The sequence below is a fragment of the Neodiprion virginianus genome, chromosome 1 (assembly GCF_021901495.1).
Source record: "Neodiprion virginianus isolate iyNeoVirg1 chromosome 1, iyNeoVirg1.1, whole genome shotgun sequence".
Lineage (NCBI taxonomy): Eukaryota > Metazoa > Arthropoda > Insecta > Hymenoptera > Diprionidae > Neodiprion > Neodiprion virginianus.
This window is the reverse complement of record NC_060877.1, coordinates 12,843,152-12,861,734: the sequence shown is the minus strand read 5'-3', so window position 1 is coordinate 12,861,734 and position 18,583 is coordinate 12,843,152. Positions and strand designations below refer to the sequence as shown.

The window sequence follows — 18,583 nt, the reverse complement described above, 5'->3', positions numbered from 1 at the left end:
CCTATTTAGCTCGAGTTGCAACATCAAACCCTGATTAACTCCTGAGCATCCGCATACAGTGCAACTCGGAATCCAATAAACTCCGCGTTAGGTTCGGTGAAAGTTCGATGGTTAGAGCTTATATAGAGTACTAAATTGTAGTTGAATGCGTTTTTCAATTTGTTAGTATGTGAGGGTGGTAACTTTATGGATCTAGAAAAGAAATGCGCGGCGGCACGGGGGTGCTGAGCTTGACTTGCCGCGCCACGCAACCAGTGTTTCACTTTTTTAATTGTTATTAACAAAAAAAGTAGAATCCGTCGAGATTTCGGCCTACAAAAATACAGGTCTTACAAATTTTAGTAAAGATTTCCATCTATTTTTTTTTTTACTTCCTATAATGAAAAATTGAGTTTACACTTGTTTGAAAAACATTAGTTACACGTTTTCTTTTCTTGTGATTCATACCGGTAACTTTCTGTATGTATGGATTTACGCTGTCGAATTCACTTTCGCCTATAATGAATGAATGAGCACCTAAGAGTATAATCCGGCAAGGGAGCAGATAATCTGTCTGTCGCTATTCTCAGAATTGTGACGTCACCGAACGACTGCTGAACGCTTTATGATACGACCAACCACCCCATATAAAAGCGCCATCGCGGAGCGGCGCTCACTTCTAGTCTGACCACAGCCGAGTTTGTTCATCGTTGAGATTTACAAACACCCATACCTTGGTTGAATCACAAGTTGATACTGAATACGCTCTGTTACTTTACCGCACCGAGTTTGTGCATTGGTTTATTTGTTTGCTCACCCAGTTCAAGCACCTGGTTCGTGCACTCATTCAAGGCATTTAGTTCGTGCAACCTGCCTGAGATCCTTTCAAGCACCTACTTCGTGCACTCATCCAAGGCACGTAGTTCGTGCAACCTTCCTGAGATCCTTTCAAGCACCTAGTTCGTGCACTCGTCCAAGGCACCTAGTTCGTGCAACCTTCCTGAGATCCTTTCAAGCACCTAGTTCGTGCACTCATCCAAGGCACCTAGTTCGTGCAACCTTCCTGAGATCCTTTCAGGCACCTTGTTCGTGCAACCTTCTTGAGAGCATTTAATCCACATACTTAGCGCCTATTTCGCGCTCTTTTCTCTAGTCGACTCGTTCGATTACATTCATAAAACGCATTATGTGTACTGTTTTCTTACAGCTTGGATATTGTCTACTTACATTGAAAAATAACCAACTTGTGTCTACGTTCCTAGACGAACCTCCTCAACCAACAACGAACTAATACTATTTCTTTACTTCACAGATTCTTCCAATACCGACCTACTTACGCTGCGTGATAACACCACTCTCACTCTTCCAATTTCATTAATTGTCTTATCTTATGTCAGTTGTTATACTTCTCTTTACAATATATCCTTTACTCTCACAGACACATTTTGGTCCGTTAACCGAGCCATCCGAAGCATTCTCCTATTTCAAACAACACTAGATTTTGACATTTTAAGTTCCAAAGAATCACCTCCGACCATTTCCGGATAGAAACGCGCGTGCGTGTGTATATATGTGTATAGCAATATCTCGAAAATTAATTTGAAGGATCTGGAAGACTTTGGAAATTGGTGGAAAAAACACACTGTACTTTCTTAAGGGTGGAAACCCAGTTGGAACGTCCAAAGAAGGCTTTTTTCGAATTTTTTTTGGCCAAACGACAAAATAATTTATAACAATAGTTTTTCCATATGAAAGATGTATATTGAAAGTACACATTACAATTTTTTCAAAGAAAAATATTTAAAAATAAGCCGGTAGGAGGCAATGGGCGAGACGTCTGCAAAAAAAAGGGTGTTGCGGTGATCACTCTCGCGCTGCAATGGATCATCTGAAGCCAACAAAAGAGGGGGGATCTTCAGTTAATGATATAATGTATAATAAATCACTGTATAATCAATCACTCCGGATGAACGAAGGGTTTTGAAAGATTTCAATTTTTCACAAAATGGCGGACGTTAAAAGTCAAAAGTGTTGTTTTGACCAAAATTTCATTGACATTTTTGGCTATATAAAAAAAAAATAATTGTCAAAAAACAAAATCCTTCGTTCATCCGGAGGACAACTATATATAGAATCAGTGTGACAAATTTCAAACCGATCGGTAAAGCCGTTCTCGAGTTACAGTGATCACCGACTTCGAAATCATGATTTCCAGAAAAACGCATTTAAAGTTTTCAGTACGATTTGCATGCAAATAAAAAATTTATTTTGTTACTTACATTGAATTGTCTATTCCTGGGCCATATACCACGCCTTCTTCCGCTTTGTTAACTGCACCTGCAGCAATTTTTTGTTGACGACGAGCTACCCTTGCCTCTCGAGTATTTTCGAGGGAGCGCCGGTTAGCTTTGTCAGACACGACGCCATTCAAAGTTATATATCTTGGCGAATAACGGTCCGATTTGCTTGTAATTGGTCGGAAAATACTCTTGAAATATTGTACTTTTAGAAAATGGAAAAAAAAGAAATCGATTTTTTCAAAATTCTAACTGGGTCTCCCCTCTTAATTACGGCCGCATCTGTACCAGAGAGGAAGCGATTTTGCAGGAATCGGAGACCCCCCTACCGCACCTTATAAAAAAGTCGCACTCTCTCAGCAGGGCCAGCCTCTCGTGCACGCTCATATACGTTGTTTACATCGGATGAACTCCAGTTTCATTTTATTTTAACCTGAAAAAATATTTATGTTTCAATATTTTATTAACACATTTTTTTTATTATACATAATTATTCATGTAAACGTTTTACACGGCAGATTGTGTGTTCAAATGGGGATAAGTTCGTTTATGTGGTAATAGAAATGACAGAACTATTGTATTCGCTGCGCGGCTTTATTGTTAATGAGAGACTTTTGCTTCAAAGATAAACTTAGGTCGAGGAGTGGGGGATAGCAACCGTGTACGAAAGCGGGGAAGTAGCCCTATGGAGAGAGTACACTGTATTAGTCAGATTTATTTCAGAAGATCTTGATTGAAAAATTGATAGGACATCAAGAAAAGTGTATCCTATATTGAATCACGGGTAAAAGTTTTCGTTTTTTTTCAAAAACTTGAGTAAAAATCGATATTTCATATCGCAACAATTTTGTTCCGAGAGTAAGTTATTTCTGAGAAATAAAATGGCATAAGTTTTCAATCGGTAATTAGTGTAATTATAAAGGAGAATGTTTTGGGACACAGTTTAACTGTCAAAAGAGTAACTCGCAAAATTTTCTTTTCAAATCTAATAATGAAAATTCAAAATTCCTTTGACTTGAGTGAGAATTATTGAAATGTATTTGTTTTATAAATTACTCGCAGATACAGTCACTGCTAGATTCTCACCAGCTTTTATTACTGTCACAGATGATGAAAATGATGAATATTATGTTGACGATGCGATGATCAATTTGGCGGCGACAATGGCGACAATCAATATTACACATCCGAATCCTACAGTATATACAATTTTGGGAGTGTATTTTTTTTCTCTAGTAATGCTAAACAATTCCCAGTAACGAACGGTGAATGACGAACAGCATTGTACAGTTATGATAAAAGATGAGAGTCGACCGGAAACACGAAGAAGGGGGTCATTACGCATACTTTGTTATTATGGTTTGAGTATAATTTATTCATTAAAAATAGCATGTTTATCGGCCGTGTGATACCACTACCAATTCCGGTGGTGATTATGAAGCCTTAAACATGGTCGCGGGTTATCTCCTTTTTTTTATGTAAGATCTCACATTCGCTTGTCCGCGAACGTTCGTACAGTGACATTCACGTATGCCTATCGGCTACCTTTCGGTTGCCTATTTTCCGTCCGAACCAAAATGCGACTTCGATTCTATACGAATTATGTAATATTGCGTCCCCTTCTCTCACGTCGGCTGTATCGCCAGCCATTATCACAAAATTCGTATTGAATCGAATTCGCGTTTTGTTTCGGACCGAAAATAGGTAGCTGGAAGTGAGTAGGCATACATGAATATCGCTGTACTATCTCGGGCGTTGCCTACGCATGCTCTCAAGCAACTCGCTAGCTCACGCATGCGTACGAGCTAACAACTCTGCTGCGACACGGCGGCGCCCAATACTGTGCTTGAGCGTGTCGACGCCACGACGGTTCGGTACGAACTGATCGATTTCGGACCTCAGCATGGTCAGAGCATGCGCATAATCGATTGCTCTATCGGACAGGCTAACATTTTTCTCGTTCCAATGAAACGCTTGGTAGTAAGCTTACGTCACACAGAACACCATCTTTGTTACTACTTATGTTTATGCGAATTTCAATAACAGATGCATTCGTTTAGTCGATCAAAATACTCGTGAGTATGAATGGCGCTTATTGTTTCGTTCCAAACATGCAAAGAAAATGCGTAATAACAAATGATAATCACACTTCATCTATAAGAATAAGACAAAGAATAATGTTGGTACTCTGAGTATCCGTAGCGCGTCCGACCGCAAATCTACGTTAACGTACCGCGTTGTCGCTGTTTGCCAGGGTGTTCGACTTGAGATTTTTTTCTTCTTTTTTGTTTATGGAATCTCGAAGGTATACTCTAATTAATAAACTTTGTTCCAATCTTAATGAAATGACGTAAGTAAATTGCTCTCTACCTCTACTTTTTTTTTACGAACAGCAAAGTTTTTTTTTACCTTTGATATAGTAGTAAACTCATCTTGAATCACTGAATGAAAGGAACGAAATATTAGAAATACAATGAAAAATAGCAGATTTTATAAATCTTCATACTTCATATGGACATCAGAATAAAAAATTATTTTCAACCCCAGCGGGTCACTGGGGGTGAATTTCACCCTAAATATTTTTCAAACTCCTCGTACAATCCCTTAGTCGTGAAAATATATCTCTTCGCGCCATTCCTCGTGCGAAATAAAGGTCTTTTTCGACATTTTTGGCATTTGCTTTAGCTTTGCCGATGATTTATAATATTTAAAAAATCAATTTTAGCTAGGAAGACTAAGAGAGCTTTATCTGCAATTCTTAAACAATACCTAGACATTGAAAAAAAATTCTAGAACTCATTTTTGAAGTAAAATATCACTTATTCCCATTTGAACACACAATCTTTCATGTAAAATGTTTACATAAATAATTATGTAAAAAAAAAAAACTGATGTATTAATAAAATATTGACACACAAGTATATTTCCAGGCTAAAATGAAATGAAATGGGAGTCTAGCCGATATAAATAATGTATCCGCGCGTCTGAGAGACGCTCGCGCAAAGGTAACTGGTGCAGGGCCTCCGAATCCTTAAAAATCGCTTCCCCTCTTGTACTGTTGCGGCCCTATTGGGAGAGTGCATTGTAAACCTCGAAATCGATTTCGACATAAGAAAATTAATATTTGAGAATATCAGACTTGAAGAGTATGTTTTTATACATTGAAATTTCAGATCAAGTCATCGAAGTAATAAGACTGAAGAAAATGTGCTTAGTTCAAGTTGTTTGTTTAATACAGCGTCTTTTAGGAGCTATATTCTTGAAAACAATTGTTTGAGAATATTTCTACACGAAAGAATTTGTTAAAAAAATAATCTGCTTATAATGTTTCAAAATATGACAAGAAATAATTGAGTCATCATATTTATTAAAAAGATATGCAAAGTCGCAAGCAATTTTCCTATGATAAAAACGTTTAGAATATCGCATCTAAAAATTCCACAAAGCCGTATCATAGAACGAAATGAAATAATTTACAATTGGGTAACTATTCATACGAATAATTCGGTTCATCACATCATGTTTTACGATTTAATCATTATTAATGGACAGAGACATAATTAGTATGCCGCTTCCAAGTTATCCACAAATTCAGTCCTGCGTAACTGCGCTACTTTAATTTATCAAATGTAATGTATAATCGAAGTCTTCTTTCAGTCTCTACAACGTATCGTTCGTTACAGTTATGTTTCTAAAACTACTGTGCATGTTTTGTTACAGGATAAACGATTTGTTGCTCTTAAAGTTGTAAAGTCAGCATCCCACTTCACGGAAACTGCTTTGGATGAAATAAAACTACTCAAAGACGTCCGCGACACAGATGTCAACGACCCAAAGCGGAATAAGACCGTCCAGTTGCTGAACGATTTTAGAATCAGTGGAATTAATGGCCTCCATGTTTGCATGGTGTTCGAAGTCCTTGGTCACAACCTCCTCAAACTCATCATAAAGTCGAACTACAGAGGCATTCCAAGAACCAATGTGAAGAGCATCATCAGACAAGTTCTCGAAGGCTTGGATTATCTTCATAACAAATGTAATACTAATGAAAATACAATTACTTAATGTCCAATTAATAATTTCGAATTTCACGGCCGCACGTGCAATTCGAATGATTCTCTCCCCTTACGGTAGTGCCTAGTTCGACAGCGCGGGTTCTTTGTTGTCTTTGCGCTCATTGTCACTGAAACCCCGTGGCAGAAAGACGAAGGCTGAAGGTGGTTTGCCATTAGCATAAAAAGTTCTGGCCTACCTGCAGACCACGCCACGGTATTTGAACCAGCTGAGAAAAGCGGAGACCTTGCGTGTTGTACCAAAAACTGATATCCATTGCATTAGGCCACATTGAGTTTATGTCTCAGTCGGTTGTGCAGCGCACTACATAGGGTCGAACTCTGCTCCGCTCGGAAATAATATTTTCGTTCACGGTGTGCTGTGTTTCTAGAGAACTACAAGCCGAGCTATAATTTGCTTCGTGGTACCTACGATAAAAAAGCTTTTATGATTCTTTTTAAGTGCAATAAAAAAAAAAAAAAAAAAATTACCGATACCGAAATTTGACGATATTTCGTTTTTGTTTTTACTTTTATTGAAAAAATAGAACCAAATTTGCCATTATCGTATAATGCTTAGTATCAATGAAAACCGCGTGAAACAATGAATTGAAAACGCTGTTAATTTGATTGATTTCCTACAGTAGGATAGGAGTCGAATACATTCAAATACAATAATGCGCACGCCGAAGTCAAAAGGTTTGATCCCTACAACTTTGATAATCATTTATGATAGGGCAAAAACTGGCCTCTAACTGGACTATAGATGAACTAAATCAGAGTCCGATTTGAAAATTTTTTTGTGCGTTTTGGCTTGTGAAAAATAATGCCCCGTATTAGCATGACCCTTAGAGTAGACTTGTGAGAATTTTGATCGAGCCGCCCATAAAGATCGATTTCAAATAAATTAATAAAAATCTCTTCCACAGAACGGTTAAATTTCATATATACTACTATATATTCAGTATACAGTGAATTTATGGCGAACCGGGACGTTCAAATGTGCATGCGGCGACATGTGCACAAATTTAATACGACTGAACGCGCGCTACGAACTGCTGCGAGCCACTCGACTAAAATAACGTGGAAAATGATTGATGAAATCGATTTTAGTGGTAGCAAGTGGTAAATTCAATATTCTGTAATAAGCTTCGTAGTCCGTACTAAGTATTGGGTGCTGGTCAAATTTCTGAATGATTAAGAGCCCGAGTGGTCAAACCTTCAACCGATAAGAATTCTAAATGGTCGAAACTTAGAAAATCACACCAACCTTTAGGGGCCGTACTTAAATTACGTAACGGAATTTGAAGAACTTTTCAACCCCTACCCCCCCTGTGTATCAGATCATAACAAAATGTCAACCCCCCGTCCCAAATTGTACGTAATTTTTCGGAATCAAATAACGAAATAGCATAAAATTTTATTAAAATCATTTGTATTTTTCATTATTCTTTTATTTATTAATTATTAATTAATTATTAAGTGTTTTAATTACTGTAAGTTGAGTGATCTAATGCCAAGAGCTACCGCAGCGAGCTAGTTTCAAAATGTTAAAGGTTTGGCTATAACAGAATCTGGCGCGGGAATTCAGTTTGAATTTTTTTATTAATTATCAAAAAATTTTACATTCAATTCAAAAAATTACGTACAAGCATCAAAAGACCCCCTCCCCCGTATCGTAACAAAGTGTAACAATCGAGTCTGACCCCCCCCCTCCCTTACGTTTGTTACGTAATTTAAGTATGGCCCCTTACACATGTGGCAAATGCTTCACGCTTGCGCAGTAAAAGCTTTACGGTATATGTGAAGTTTGGTAACCACCATAGTCTTGACTATTCAGAGTTTTGGCAATTCGGAATTTTGATCGTTTTTATCTTTAGCCGCACGCATCATTCTGCTGCTTCAAAAATGATCAAAGCCGTAATATGAAAATTGTAACATTTTGTTTCACACATTCTAGCAAAAACGTAGAAGCTTAAAAAAATAACAACAAAACTTGGTGTGTTCACTTTTTCGGTATATAATTTTTTGTGTTACTGTTATTCCAAAAGCCAGCAAAATTATTCTTTCCAAAATTGTTATAACTAAAATGTTAAAGACATAAACGTATTATTCATGTGTACCGAAAGTAACAACATACCAACGAAATTTTGGTTTATCTGTTTTCTTCGGGAATTCATTTTCCAAAATTTTGTTCTTTTCCAATAAAGCTGGCATCAAGTTCGTGTAGCAACAAATTTACTATTGCTATTTCGTAGAATCCCTGCCATTTCATTATTTCTGCGTCAAATCAAAATGTATCGGGCGTGTTTTTGTTCTGAATTGTGTATAAAATGGGCCTGTTAAGCTATTTACCGCGACTGAGATACGTGGACCGCGATATTTTGATGTATGTACGTCAACGTCGAAATCGACTTAGGCACCACCTTAAGCAGGGCATAGGGATATTCAACCCTTTTTTTCGAGGTATTTAACTGATTCGGAAATTTATATTCATCGATGAGCATATTATTTACAATAAGTATCGTGCGTATTTAAATATTATTATTTAAAACAACTAATATTCAATAAATGTACAGTTCAAAGAATGTTACGAATGTCCGAAAATTGTTATAAAATGATCGGGAAAATACGGGAGTTATACGACAATTTTCAGGTACCGTGTCGCTGGTCACGTTAGTTGCAAAAATAACATTTTTCATACTGTTTATTACAAGTTGAAGTGGCCCGTTTCCCCCACTCCACCTCAATGCAAAAATTGTGCAGCCAGCTCAGGAGACTGGCTTGCACTTCTACATTTTTTTTTTTATTATCTCACGCGCTATCCCATCTGATCCGAGCTAGGAACTTGGTTAACAATGTTGCCCCAATTAATAGTAGATCTACCAACAGCATTTTATGGTCAACTTTGAATGAAACTAATACCAACGCTTAAATGCATCTTCGATTCCACTTGTCAGTATTGTCTTGTGTCAAAATAAATGTGTAAACAATTAACTATCACGTTTCCTGCAATGATCTTAATAGAGATTTGATGTATAAAATTCACTCAGATACCTTTTTTAGTACGGGTAGATTTTGATAATATTTACAATTTATAAAAATCTGTATATTTCTCGGTGAATATGTGATTTATCAAGTAATAGAAGTAAGTGTATGTATCTTATCAAGATCTACAAAAAAGAATTTCCCATGATTTTTAATATTTCAAACTTTAGTCGATATATTTGAAAGAGTACATTATACAATATTTCGGTAACGCAGTGTAATATAAAAATTTTCACCGACAGAAGCTCTAAACGGAAACTTTTCTAAATTTTTTTGGAACTCGAAAAAAATTGGTGATTATGCAAAAATGGGGTACTGGTATTTCTTCGTCTTATTATCAACAATCAAAATTATACATTGCTCATGTAGGTATAGAACTGTAGTATAGTAGATTGTGTACCAGAGGCAAAGTAGGTCTTTTTACGCCGAGCATAAATTTTCAGTATGAGTCGTAGGCGAACGCGTGCGCGAGAAAACGAGTTTTCGACACATGTGTGGTAAAAAATACTCTATTCTCGGTTCAACAATAATGTTAACTTTTCCGGCCTGAAAAGTGGGACGAAAGTGGCGTATTTCTCCCGCAAATATTGATAGAATATGTTACAAATTGATGCGTAACATCTTAGTTCTCGGAATGTGACATTTGGTGCGTCTAATTTCGTGAATGCGACGAAAACGTGTAACAGGAAATATGGGGAAGCGCATGCTATTCAATTCACTATAATATGATTCTTCGGTACGGCCTGCAGTTGGTGCTTGAAAAGAGAGAGAAAGAGAAAGAAGACACAGCTGTCAACCGTTTTTTCTATAAATGCCTGACAATTATTTTTATTGTACTACCAAGTTTTTTTTTTTTTTTTTTTAATTCAATTTTATTTTATAAAAAGTATAATTAAAGTGTCATAACACCCGATGGGGGCTTCGCCCCCTACACCCCAGACGACCTACCCCTATACACTAGCTGTAGGTATTTTTAAAAATAAATTTTTCGTTATTGAACTACGTTCTCAATTTTACACCCAATATTGCGAAAGATATATCGAGTCTCTATTTTCAAGTCAATCATGTGGCCAGAGTTGAGTCGGAAATGAAGTCCTATATGTAATACAGGAATATATATTATTAAGTAACGCAAGTATGGTTAATGCGTCTTTTTTTTTTGTTTGCATTCCGTACGTAAATCGTTTCTGCGATAGTACAGAAAAAGAACATCTGAGTACCAAAACGTACACTTTCACGTCTTATTACTAAAATGTGTTTTTTATGTATTCCGCTACAGAAAAAAATTTAAATCATACTTTCATTGCAGAAAGTATCGTGTGCACCATGGTGGTAAAGTATTGTTATTCTCGCCTATTTGCAATATTCGTTTTCAGCTCTGTTCGTGAGTTTCACGTTGATTTTCTTTTACGGGCGCTTTCGTTTACTGATTCCAAGTTTTTCGACAGTGACCTGCAGTGACAACCTTCGCACCTTCCTTTTGTTAGATATTTGTTATGCAAAAGAAAAAAAAACATGAATAACAATCAGATTCCATATTGATTTTACATGTCAAGCTAGTTGGCCACGATGATTTCTTTTATCCTCAAAACGTTCTATTGTATGAATCTACCTTAGATTTATTTTGTGGATGTTATGTTAGTAAAGTTTTTTCATCACGTTGTAGATAAAAGTGTCTTGTTATTCTTATTCATCTGCGCAGATAACGAGATTTCACTTTTCACAATTTTCTGTACCTGTGGGCTATTTGTTTTACTTTTGAATTTCATTTATACTCTTCAGTAGCTTTGTTGTGTATCAATAAACGTACTGTATCATAGGTTTTTCGTGTATATCAAAGTTTCTGCACATGAAATCGAATGAACAAAATCTTTCATACACTACATACGATATAAAAATTAATTTCCATAGCATTTTTGAACCGCAGTACCACATACATGCACGGATATACAAATAACGGTATTGAATAGGATTTTCCTTGTCGTCGTGTATCGAAATCTTTGGCTCAACGAGACATCTAGTACTAAATTTTAAGCCAACGTTATTTTTTTTGAAGAACCTTGTGAAATTTTTCTTACATTATTTGATTACTGAGCTGTTATTTTTCTATTCATCTCTATGCTATATTCCCATGAAATCGTTTTTTCATTATGTAGATAATATTGCTCATCAATTTTATACATTTCTACTAAATTTTAATCCTGGAAATAATTTTTTCATATTTTGCTGTTCCAGGTAAAATTATTCACACAGACATAAAACCCGAGAATGTATTAATTTGTGTTGACGAAACTTATATTAGAAAATTGGCATCAGAAGCAACAGAACTTCACTCGTTGGGCTTGAAATTGCCAGTGTCATTGATATCGACAGCGCCAAAAGAGTTTCAAGAGCCCACAACGAATATGAAAATGTCAAAGAACAAGAAGAAGAAGTTGAAGAAGAAGGCAAAGCGACAAAATGAGCTGCTGAAGAAACAGATGGAACAAATTGAAGAAATTGAAGAGCAGAGTAAACTCATTGTAGATACTGTAGAAAACGGTGAAGTCCAAAACAACAGTTCAGATCCAGCGGATGTAAACACAGAGAGTATAGAAGACGTTGCAACAGAGAGCAAAGAATCACCTGACACATTAGATACTTCTGTACCTCAAATAAATATACCACGGACAAATGGTGTTGACGGATTAGCAGGGGGAGAAAAAATGGAGAACCAACCTCCTGATGAATACCAAAATGTTGAAGACATCGTTCTGCGTGATGTTGAAAAAAGTTGCGGAGAAGGTATATTACCACCTGATCAGGAGGAGACGACTGAATGTGGCGAAGGTAATTTATTCGTTACTTTGGTTACAGCGTGTATGTGTGCTACGTCACAATCGTCAAATCTACGGAATTTATATAAAATTTTATAGATTAGTAGTTTGCCTGAGGTAGGCTAATATTTGTTACAAATTTTAAAAACTACAACTCTGCAAACATGTATTGTTTCTTACAGTCCCACAATGAAATGTTACATATATCTTCTGAGGTGGATACTGATAGATTCAAGGCCACCCATGTCGGCTGATATGCAGGTTAAATAGATAGTAGCAGACGATACCAGTGACCTTGAATCTGTCAGAATTCACTTCTGGAGATGTATGAAGGGTATATCATCCAAGTTAAGAATCAACCTAAAAAACTGACAACTTCAGAAAGTCTTTGTGCTTGTTTTTCATTGATACTGGAACCAAGTGATTTGAACAGTGTTCTTGTTGCTCTAAGTTCGTTTCACTCTGTCTATGATTTCTGCCGATTATTTGGTTTTTTAAAACACATTTTACTGGTAATCCTTCACTTTGCAGGTAGTCAACAATGGGCTTTATTTAATGTCATTTTTGTAAACATCAGTGGCGTTGTCATATCAATGAGCCATATCAGCTTCTCTTGCAATACGTTGAGATGATGTTTTAGTATCCTCTCACTTAAAATCTTCTATACTGATGAAGGAATTCATTCTCTTCAGGTTCAAGACAAATCTTTTTCAACCATCTAGCTTATCGACTAAAAAATAAGCCGAAACTATTTTTCCCCTAAATGTAGCAAGGGCTAATAAAAATAGCATCCAAATTGATTGACTTTTGGGATGGCTTTCTGAAGATCTTTTAGAGCTTGCGTAGATTGCACAACTGAACTCAAAAACCCGGCATATTCAGTTACGATATTGAGTTTTGTATCTTCCCTAGGTATGAAGAAAATTGAAAATAGTATGTTATGTTACAAGTGCGGAGAGTGGGCGATTTTTTACAAGTATAAAGTTTTCATGGTGAACCAAAGGCGAGTGCTGGTTTCACACAAATACGAGTGTAAAGTTGGAGATACAAGTACCGGTGTGTATGCAGTACGAGCCAACACGAGCACTAATTGCATGCTATTTTTCGGATCTTTCATTTATCATATCGTTTATAAGTTATCGTGAATGGAGTAGAAATGAAGTGAAAGATTTGACTCGAAGGATGAGTCTGAAGTAAAGAATGAAGTTAGGGGGCACGCTGTCGGACTGACCAGAGGACATGAAAAAATTTCCCAGTTTGAGTTGAAGAATAGGTCAACGTGCTGAGAGCATTCTAAAATGACTGTTTTGTTCGAATCAACCAGTAAGCGAAAAAAGTTTCATCTTACGGGTACACATTACATATTTGAATGAGTTTTGATTATAATTATATATGGAAATTATACTACAAATGGAGTGCCATTGTATACGGTGCGGCAAAACTCCTCCGCCATTCCCCGCATTGACGGCGTATCTAGAGGAATTCGAAATTGGGGGCACTCTGAACTCCAGCAATCAAATTGTTTCTGGTCAATGAATAATATAGCTAAAATGTAGCACAGGGATTTTCCAACCTAATTAATCAGTTGTTTCAAACATATTTTTAAAGTTTCAATTTTTATATCAAAAGCCAAATGTAATTTTCAAATCAGTCCCATTTTCATAATTGAATTATTTTCCAATATCCCTGTACTACATTTTAGCTATACTATCAATTTACACCAAATGATTTGATTTTTGATTTCAGAGTACCTCCATTCGTGGAACCCTGTAAACCGTCGTCAACGCGGGGAACGGCGGGAGAAATTAATAGCACAGCGTACAGCCTGCTTACAATTACTTTTCAATGTTCATATAAATTTGAATCCAAACCCATTAAGAATTACGTATAATAAGTTTTGTATCTACTGGCTGTGTTCAAAAATTCATTGAATTTTAACCTGTTTCTCCAAGAAATAACGATATTATTTCTGTAAACGAGGAAAAAGTTTAAGCTTTTGAATTGTTCACGATTTTATTTTACCAAAATCGTGCAAAATTGGCTCCTGAATCTTTCGTGGTCAAGGCAGAATCGTGTTCATGTTAATTTGTATCCTCCCTTAAGCAAAAGCAGACGATTTTGTATGGTTTGCACTTGTTATTTTTCGCACACGACATGTATTATCATGTCCTTGAAATTTCAATCAATCAAGCTTGATCGAAAATTCTAAAATTGAAATGTTGAAAAAGAAAATAAAAGTTGGTGAGCTATACAAAGGGACAAACCGGTGAACGAGAGGATAAATCACTGACTTGTATTTGATTATTATAAAATATCAATTTACCCAGATAACAAAGTGCATTTAAATGTTGAAGCAATATGCAGCAACGCTTGTAAAGTGCTGCTATTAATATTAGAACAAGGTGTGTCCTCAATTGCTGTCAAAATGCAAGTAAACTGTTTTGAAAAAAGTCCACAATATCCACTAAATGCAAGTAAGCTTTGCTATACTTACACAACAATTATTGTTGTAATGTGCATTTATCGCATAAAAATTATTTTTCGGAAACGTTCGCAGAAACGGAAACAAAAACTGGAATAGACTTTTTGCACAAACACACTTAGTTATCTGGGTAAGCAGAAACTCGAGGTTTTCTTCAAGCGTAATCGACTGGTACTTATATACATATATTATTGTGACGGCGTTTCTCGGTCGATTCGTTTTATCGAGTTACAATGTTAGCCGGGTTCCAAATCTTCGATTGTTTTCTTTCCAACAGTTGCCTGTTAAGTTCGATTTCGAAGTCTGTGGAATGTGTGCAAAGTACCCCGTTTCAAAACAATGCCGTAAAACGACGTTTGCGCATGCGCACAACTGGAATAATTGATTTTACACTGGGGCTTCTTTGGTGCATGCGCACTTTCGAATAACTCAGTTTTACGCACTGTGTCATTACGAACGTAATTTTATTACATGCTGTCCGTGGCACTTTTGGTGCTTCTCAAATCATATTTTCCTTCACAGAGGTTGAACAAATAGCGTATGTACACATGTCGATGGCTGCAGCACTCGCCTTTGTGGCTCATGGTGTAAACTTCACACTTGTCGGAAATCATCCATTTTCTGCACTTGTAACACAATGTAATATTCTTTAACAGGGCAAAACACTGTAACGATCCAAATACTGGTGTTACGGAATTTTTTTTCTAAGAAACACTACTAGTAAACTTATTTATAGTATCTGGAGGTTGAGTTATATACCAGAATTATAATCAAACTTGAAGGCGAAGAGAAAGAAAGTAGTGGTTAATTTGGCTGACCTAAATTTTCTTAGATCATTGTATGTATAATAGGTAATGCATTGAACAATGTGCGGACACTAAACCCTCCAGAGACGAAGCTGCAAATAAAACGTGCATCGGTAGCTCCATTGGATCCGGCGATAGTCGAATGTGAAGTGGAGGTGAAAATTGCTGATTTAGGAAATGCTTGCTGGATCCATAAAAAATTTACGGAAGATATTCAAACTAGACAATACAGGTCTCTCGAAGTATTGTTGGGAGCTGGCTATGACACTTCAGCAGACATATGGTCAACAGCGTGTATGGCTTTTGAATTAGCCACTGGTGATTATCTTTTTGAACCTCATAGTGGCGACGATTACTGCAGGTGAGATTCAAAATAATTTCACTATACGTAGTTCGAAGAAAGATATAGACATAGTTGTTCAAGCATCACTCTAATATCTTAAGAAAAAATTTGAGTCAGTCAAATTTAAATTTTTATAACACTTGCTCGGAAAGTTTGATTTCGAAGTTTACGGACTCTGCATAAAGTACCCTAATAGTGCACATTTACGTAATAGCTGTTTAAATTTTTCAGAGACGAAGACCACCTAGCCCACATAATAGAGTTACTTGGGGAAATCCCGCGGAAAATCGCACTTTCTGGGAAACACTCGAGAATATTTTTCAATAAGAAAGGAGAGTTGAGGCATATTACGGGTCTCAAGCCCTGGAGCCTCTACGAAGTATTGACAGAAAAGTATGATTGGTTGCCCAGCGAAGCGCGTGAATTTGCTGAGTTCCTAACTCCTATGCTTGACTTCGATCCAAGCAAACGGGCTACAGCAGCCGAGTGTTTGAAACATCCGTGGTTAAACCAAGTCAAATGATTACGTTTTTAATCTTTTTATTATCCAATTTTTCAACCCCTCACCCTTTCCGAAATAAACGGGAAAGAAAAAAACTTAAGCTCTCATTACACATAAGAGCGCAGTATCTGAACAGCCACCGTATTTATAAAGTACTTGGAGATATTAAAAGAAAATCTTATTTATGCAGTATATCGTTGGCTATAGTTGCGATCTCGAAAAACTAAAGCCTCAGATGTTCATTCTTTTAGATTTTCTGTGCAAATTGACAAAACAAGACTAGAAAAATAGGTGTCGAATGCAAATGGTTTAAGCTTCTGGAATGTTAAGAAATAAAAATTCCAATACGATTTAAATCATTAGAATATAAATTTGAAATTATTGTGTATAACGTTGTAATAATTTATAATAATAATGATTTAAATTATATATTTAAAAAAGCGAATGACCGCTTTTGTCTATTATTTACATGCCCTATTATAACTTCAGTTTCATTTTTAGGTAATGAAAATATTCATAAAAATTCAATATTTTGTTATCTAACAATGAAATTTTCGTTATTGCAGCGGCAAAAGACTGCACACATCGGGATGATACCTTTCGTAGAAGTAAGAAAAGCAGTAATTGGATAACCTACGTATTAAATAGAAATGTGGCCTATGCCACACAATTAAAGTAATTACGACAAGTATACTTCGCTGGATCTCGAGCGAGCTCGAAGCCTTACAAAGAATAGTAAGATCGTACCATAAAATGAAAAGCCTCGATTACCCACAACTTATGTTAAACCGTGAAAATAGAATTAAGGAAGAATTAGAAAAATTACGACAAACACTTAGATATCAAATTACAGACAGTACGGTACGGGGCGGGAACAGTATAGCAATTCTAATATTCACAATAACAAGCATAGCTGATATGGAATAATTAATTACGCTATAATATTGCGTAATAAATTTCCGAAATAAAGATAAAAACAATAGATTTTGTAAAAAAATATTGATCGGACGGTTATTTTTAACTGAGGCATTCCATTTTGCAAGTAAGCTGCTTCGCGAGACCTCCACCGCTACCACGCTTACTGCGTGGTTTCCTATTTTGTATTTTTTTTTTTATTTCAACCACAAAATCCGCAACTTCATTCATTAATATTTTCATGGAGCAATATAAATTTTATCTGACTCAGATGTATCTAGAAAAAAATGGCTCAGACTGTAAGTCGAACGAATAGACCTAGTTCGATTTTCTGTCTAATAACACTGGATCATCTGTGCGCTGAATTTTCGTCGAGGTAAGGCATCACGACGGTAGAGTGTTGAACAACATCGAAACCGAGGTGACACTCCGAGATATAAAGATTGTGTCTTCGTACGGCAAAACGTCGAGCTGGTTCACTCTGTGCTGATCGGCGCACGTGATCGTCGTCGTTCGTGGCTGTATTCGTGCTTCATCGCGTTCGAGTTTCTGTTACCTCGGCCACTACTGTTCTGTTATTGGCTTTAACGGCTCGTTGTTTGGACTCTCCATCGGTCGCCTTTAGGAAATACACCCTGGCCGTGAACTTACTTGCGGTCTATATGGCTAAAGGCTCCGGCGGAAACTTGATGATCCAATACCCGAATTCTCAGCAAGTTCCATATTTACGTCATCTGAGGCTCGTAGTTTGGCACACAGTACGAGATTGCTATTACCTCGGCTACGGTATTTCTCCGGGACCTTTCTCGGGTAACTACAGTTACAGTTGCGATGCGGTACAATCGGTGAACTTAACTCTGACGCTGTTCCTCATCACCTCGCCGTTGCAGGTCGGGAATGGTATGTACCATGGCATGAACGGTCTGATTTGGCATAAGTACACGATCAAGTTTGACCTCACTTGTAGTATCTGAAAAATTACCACAGCTACAGATTCATTATAACTATTTTGTACAGAATGCTAAGTGTTGGCCTAGTAGATGAATTGCAGATTAAGAGTAAATAAATCATTTTTAGTAATAAATTTTTATTGATTTTACGAACGAGCCTCGTTCCATCGCCAAGCATTTGCGGTCATCCCACCGCGCTGCTGCTTCAGCAGATTCCTCCGGCAATTGGACGAATGGTTTTTTCGTAAATGAGTCGGAATATGACCTATTTAATTTGACGAAGACTGGCAGCTTAGTTGAGCAATACCACGCCGAGGGTGGACTGTGCGCGGATCCTCATTGTGCTCTTCAACCAACGCTAGCGCCGAAATCAAATTCTAGCCGACTTTGAGG

At 36.7% G+C, this 18,583-nt stretch overlaps 1 protein-coding gene across 3 annotated transcripts in view; it reads left to right on the top strand.

Moving 5' to 3' along the window:
- The window catches only part of LOC124299707 (SRSF protein kinase 3), a 40,031-nt gene extending 23,300 nt beyond the window's left edge, over positions 1–16,731 (top strand). For all 3 annotated transcript variants that reach the window (XM_046753017.1, XM_046753025.1, XM_046753009.1), the window contains 4 exons: positions 5,997–6,312; positions 11,612–12,205; positions 15,526–15,841; positions 16,055–16,731. In XM_046753017.1, coding sequence (XP_046608973.1) covers positions 5,997–6,312; positions 11,612–12,205; positions 15,526–15,841; positions 16,055–16,346 — 1,518 coding nt within the window. In that variant the 3' untranslated portion in view covers positions 16,347–16,731. The remainder of the gene's footprint in view (positions 1–5,996; positions 6,313–11,611; positions 12,206–15,525; positions 15,842–16,054) is intronic.
- The last annotated feature ends 1,852 nt before the right edge of the window (positions 16,732–18,583 follow it).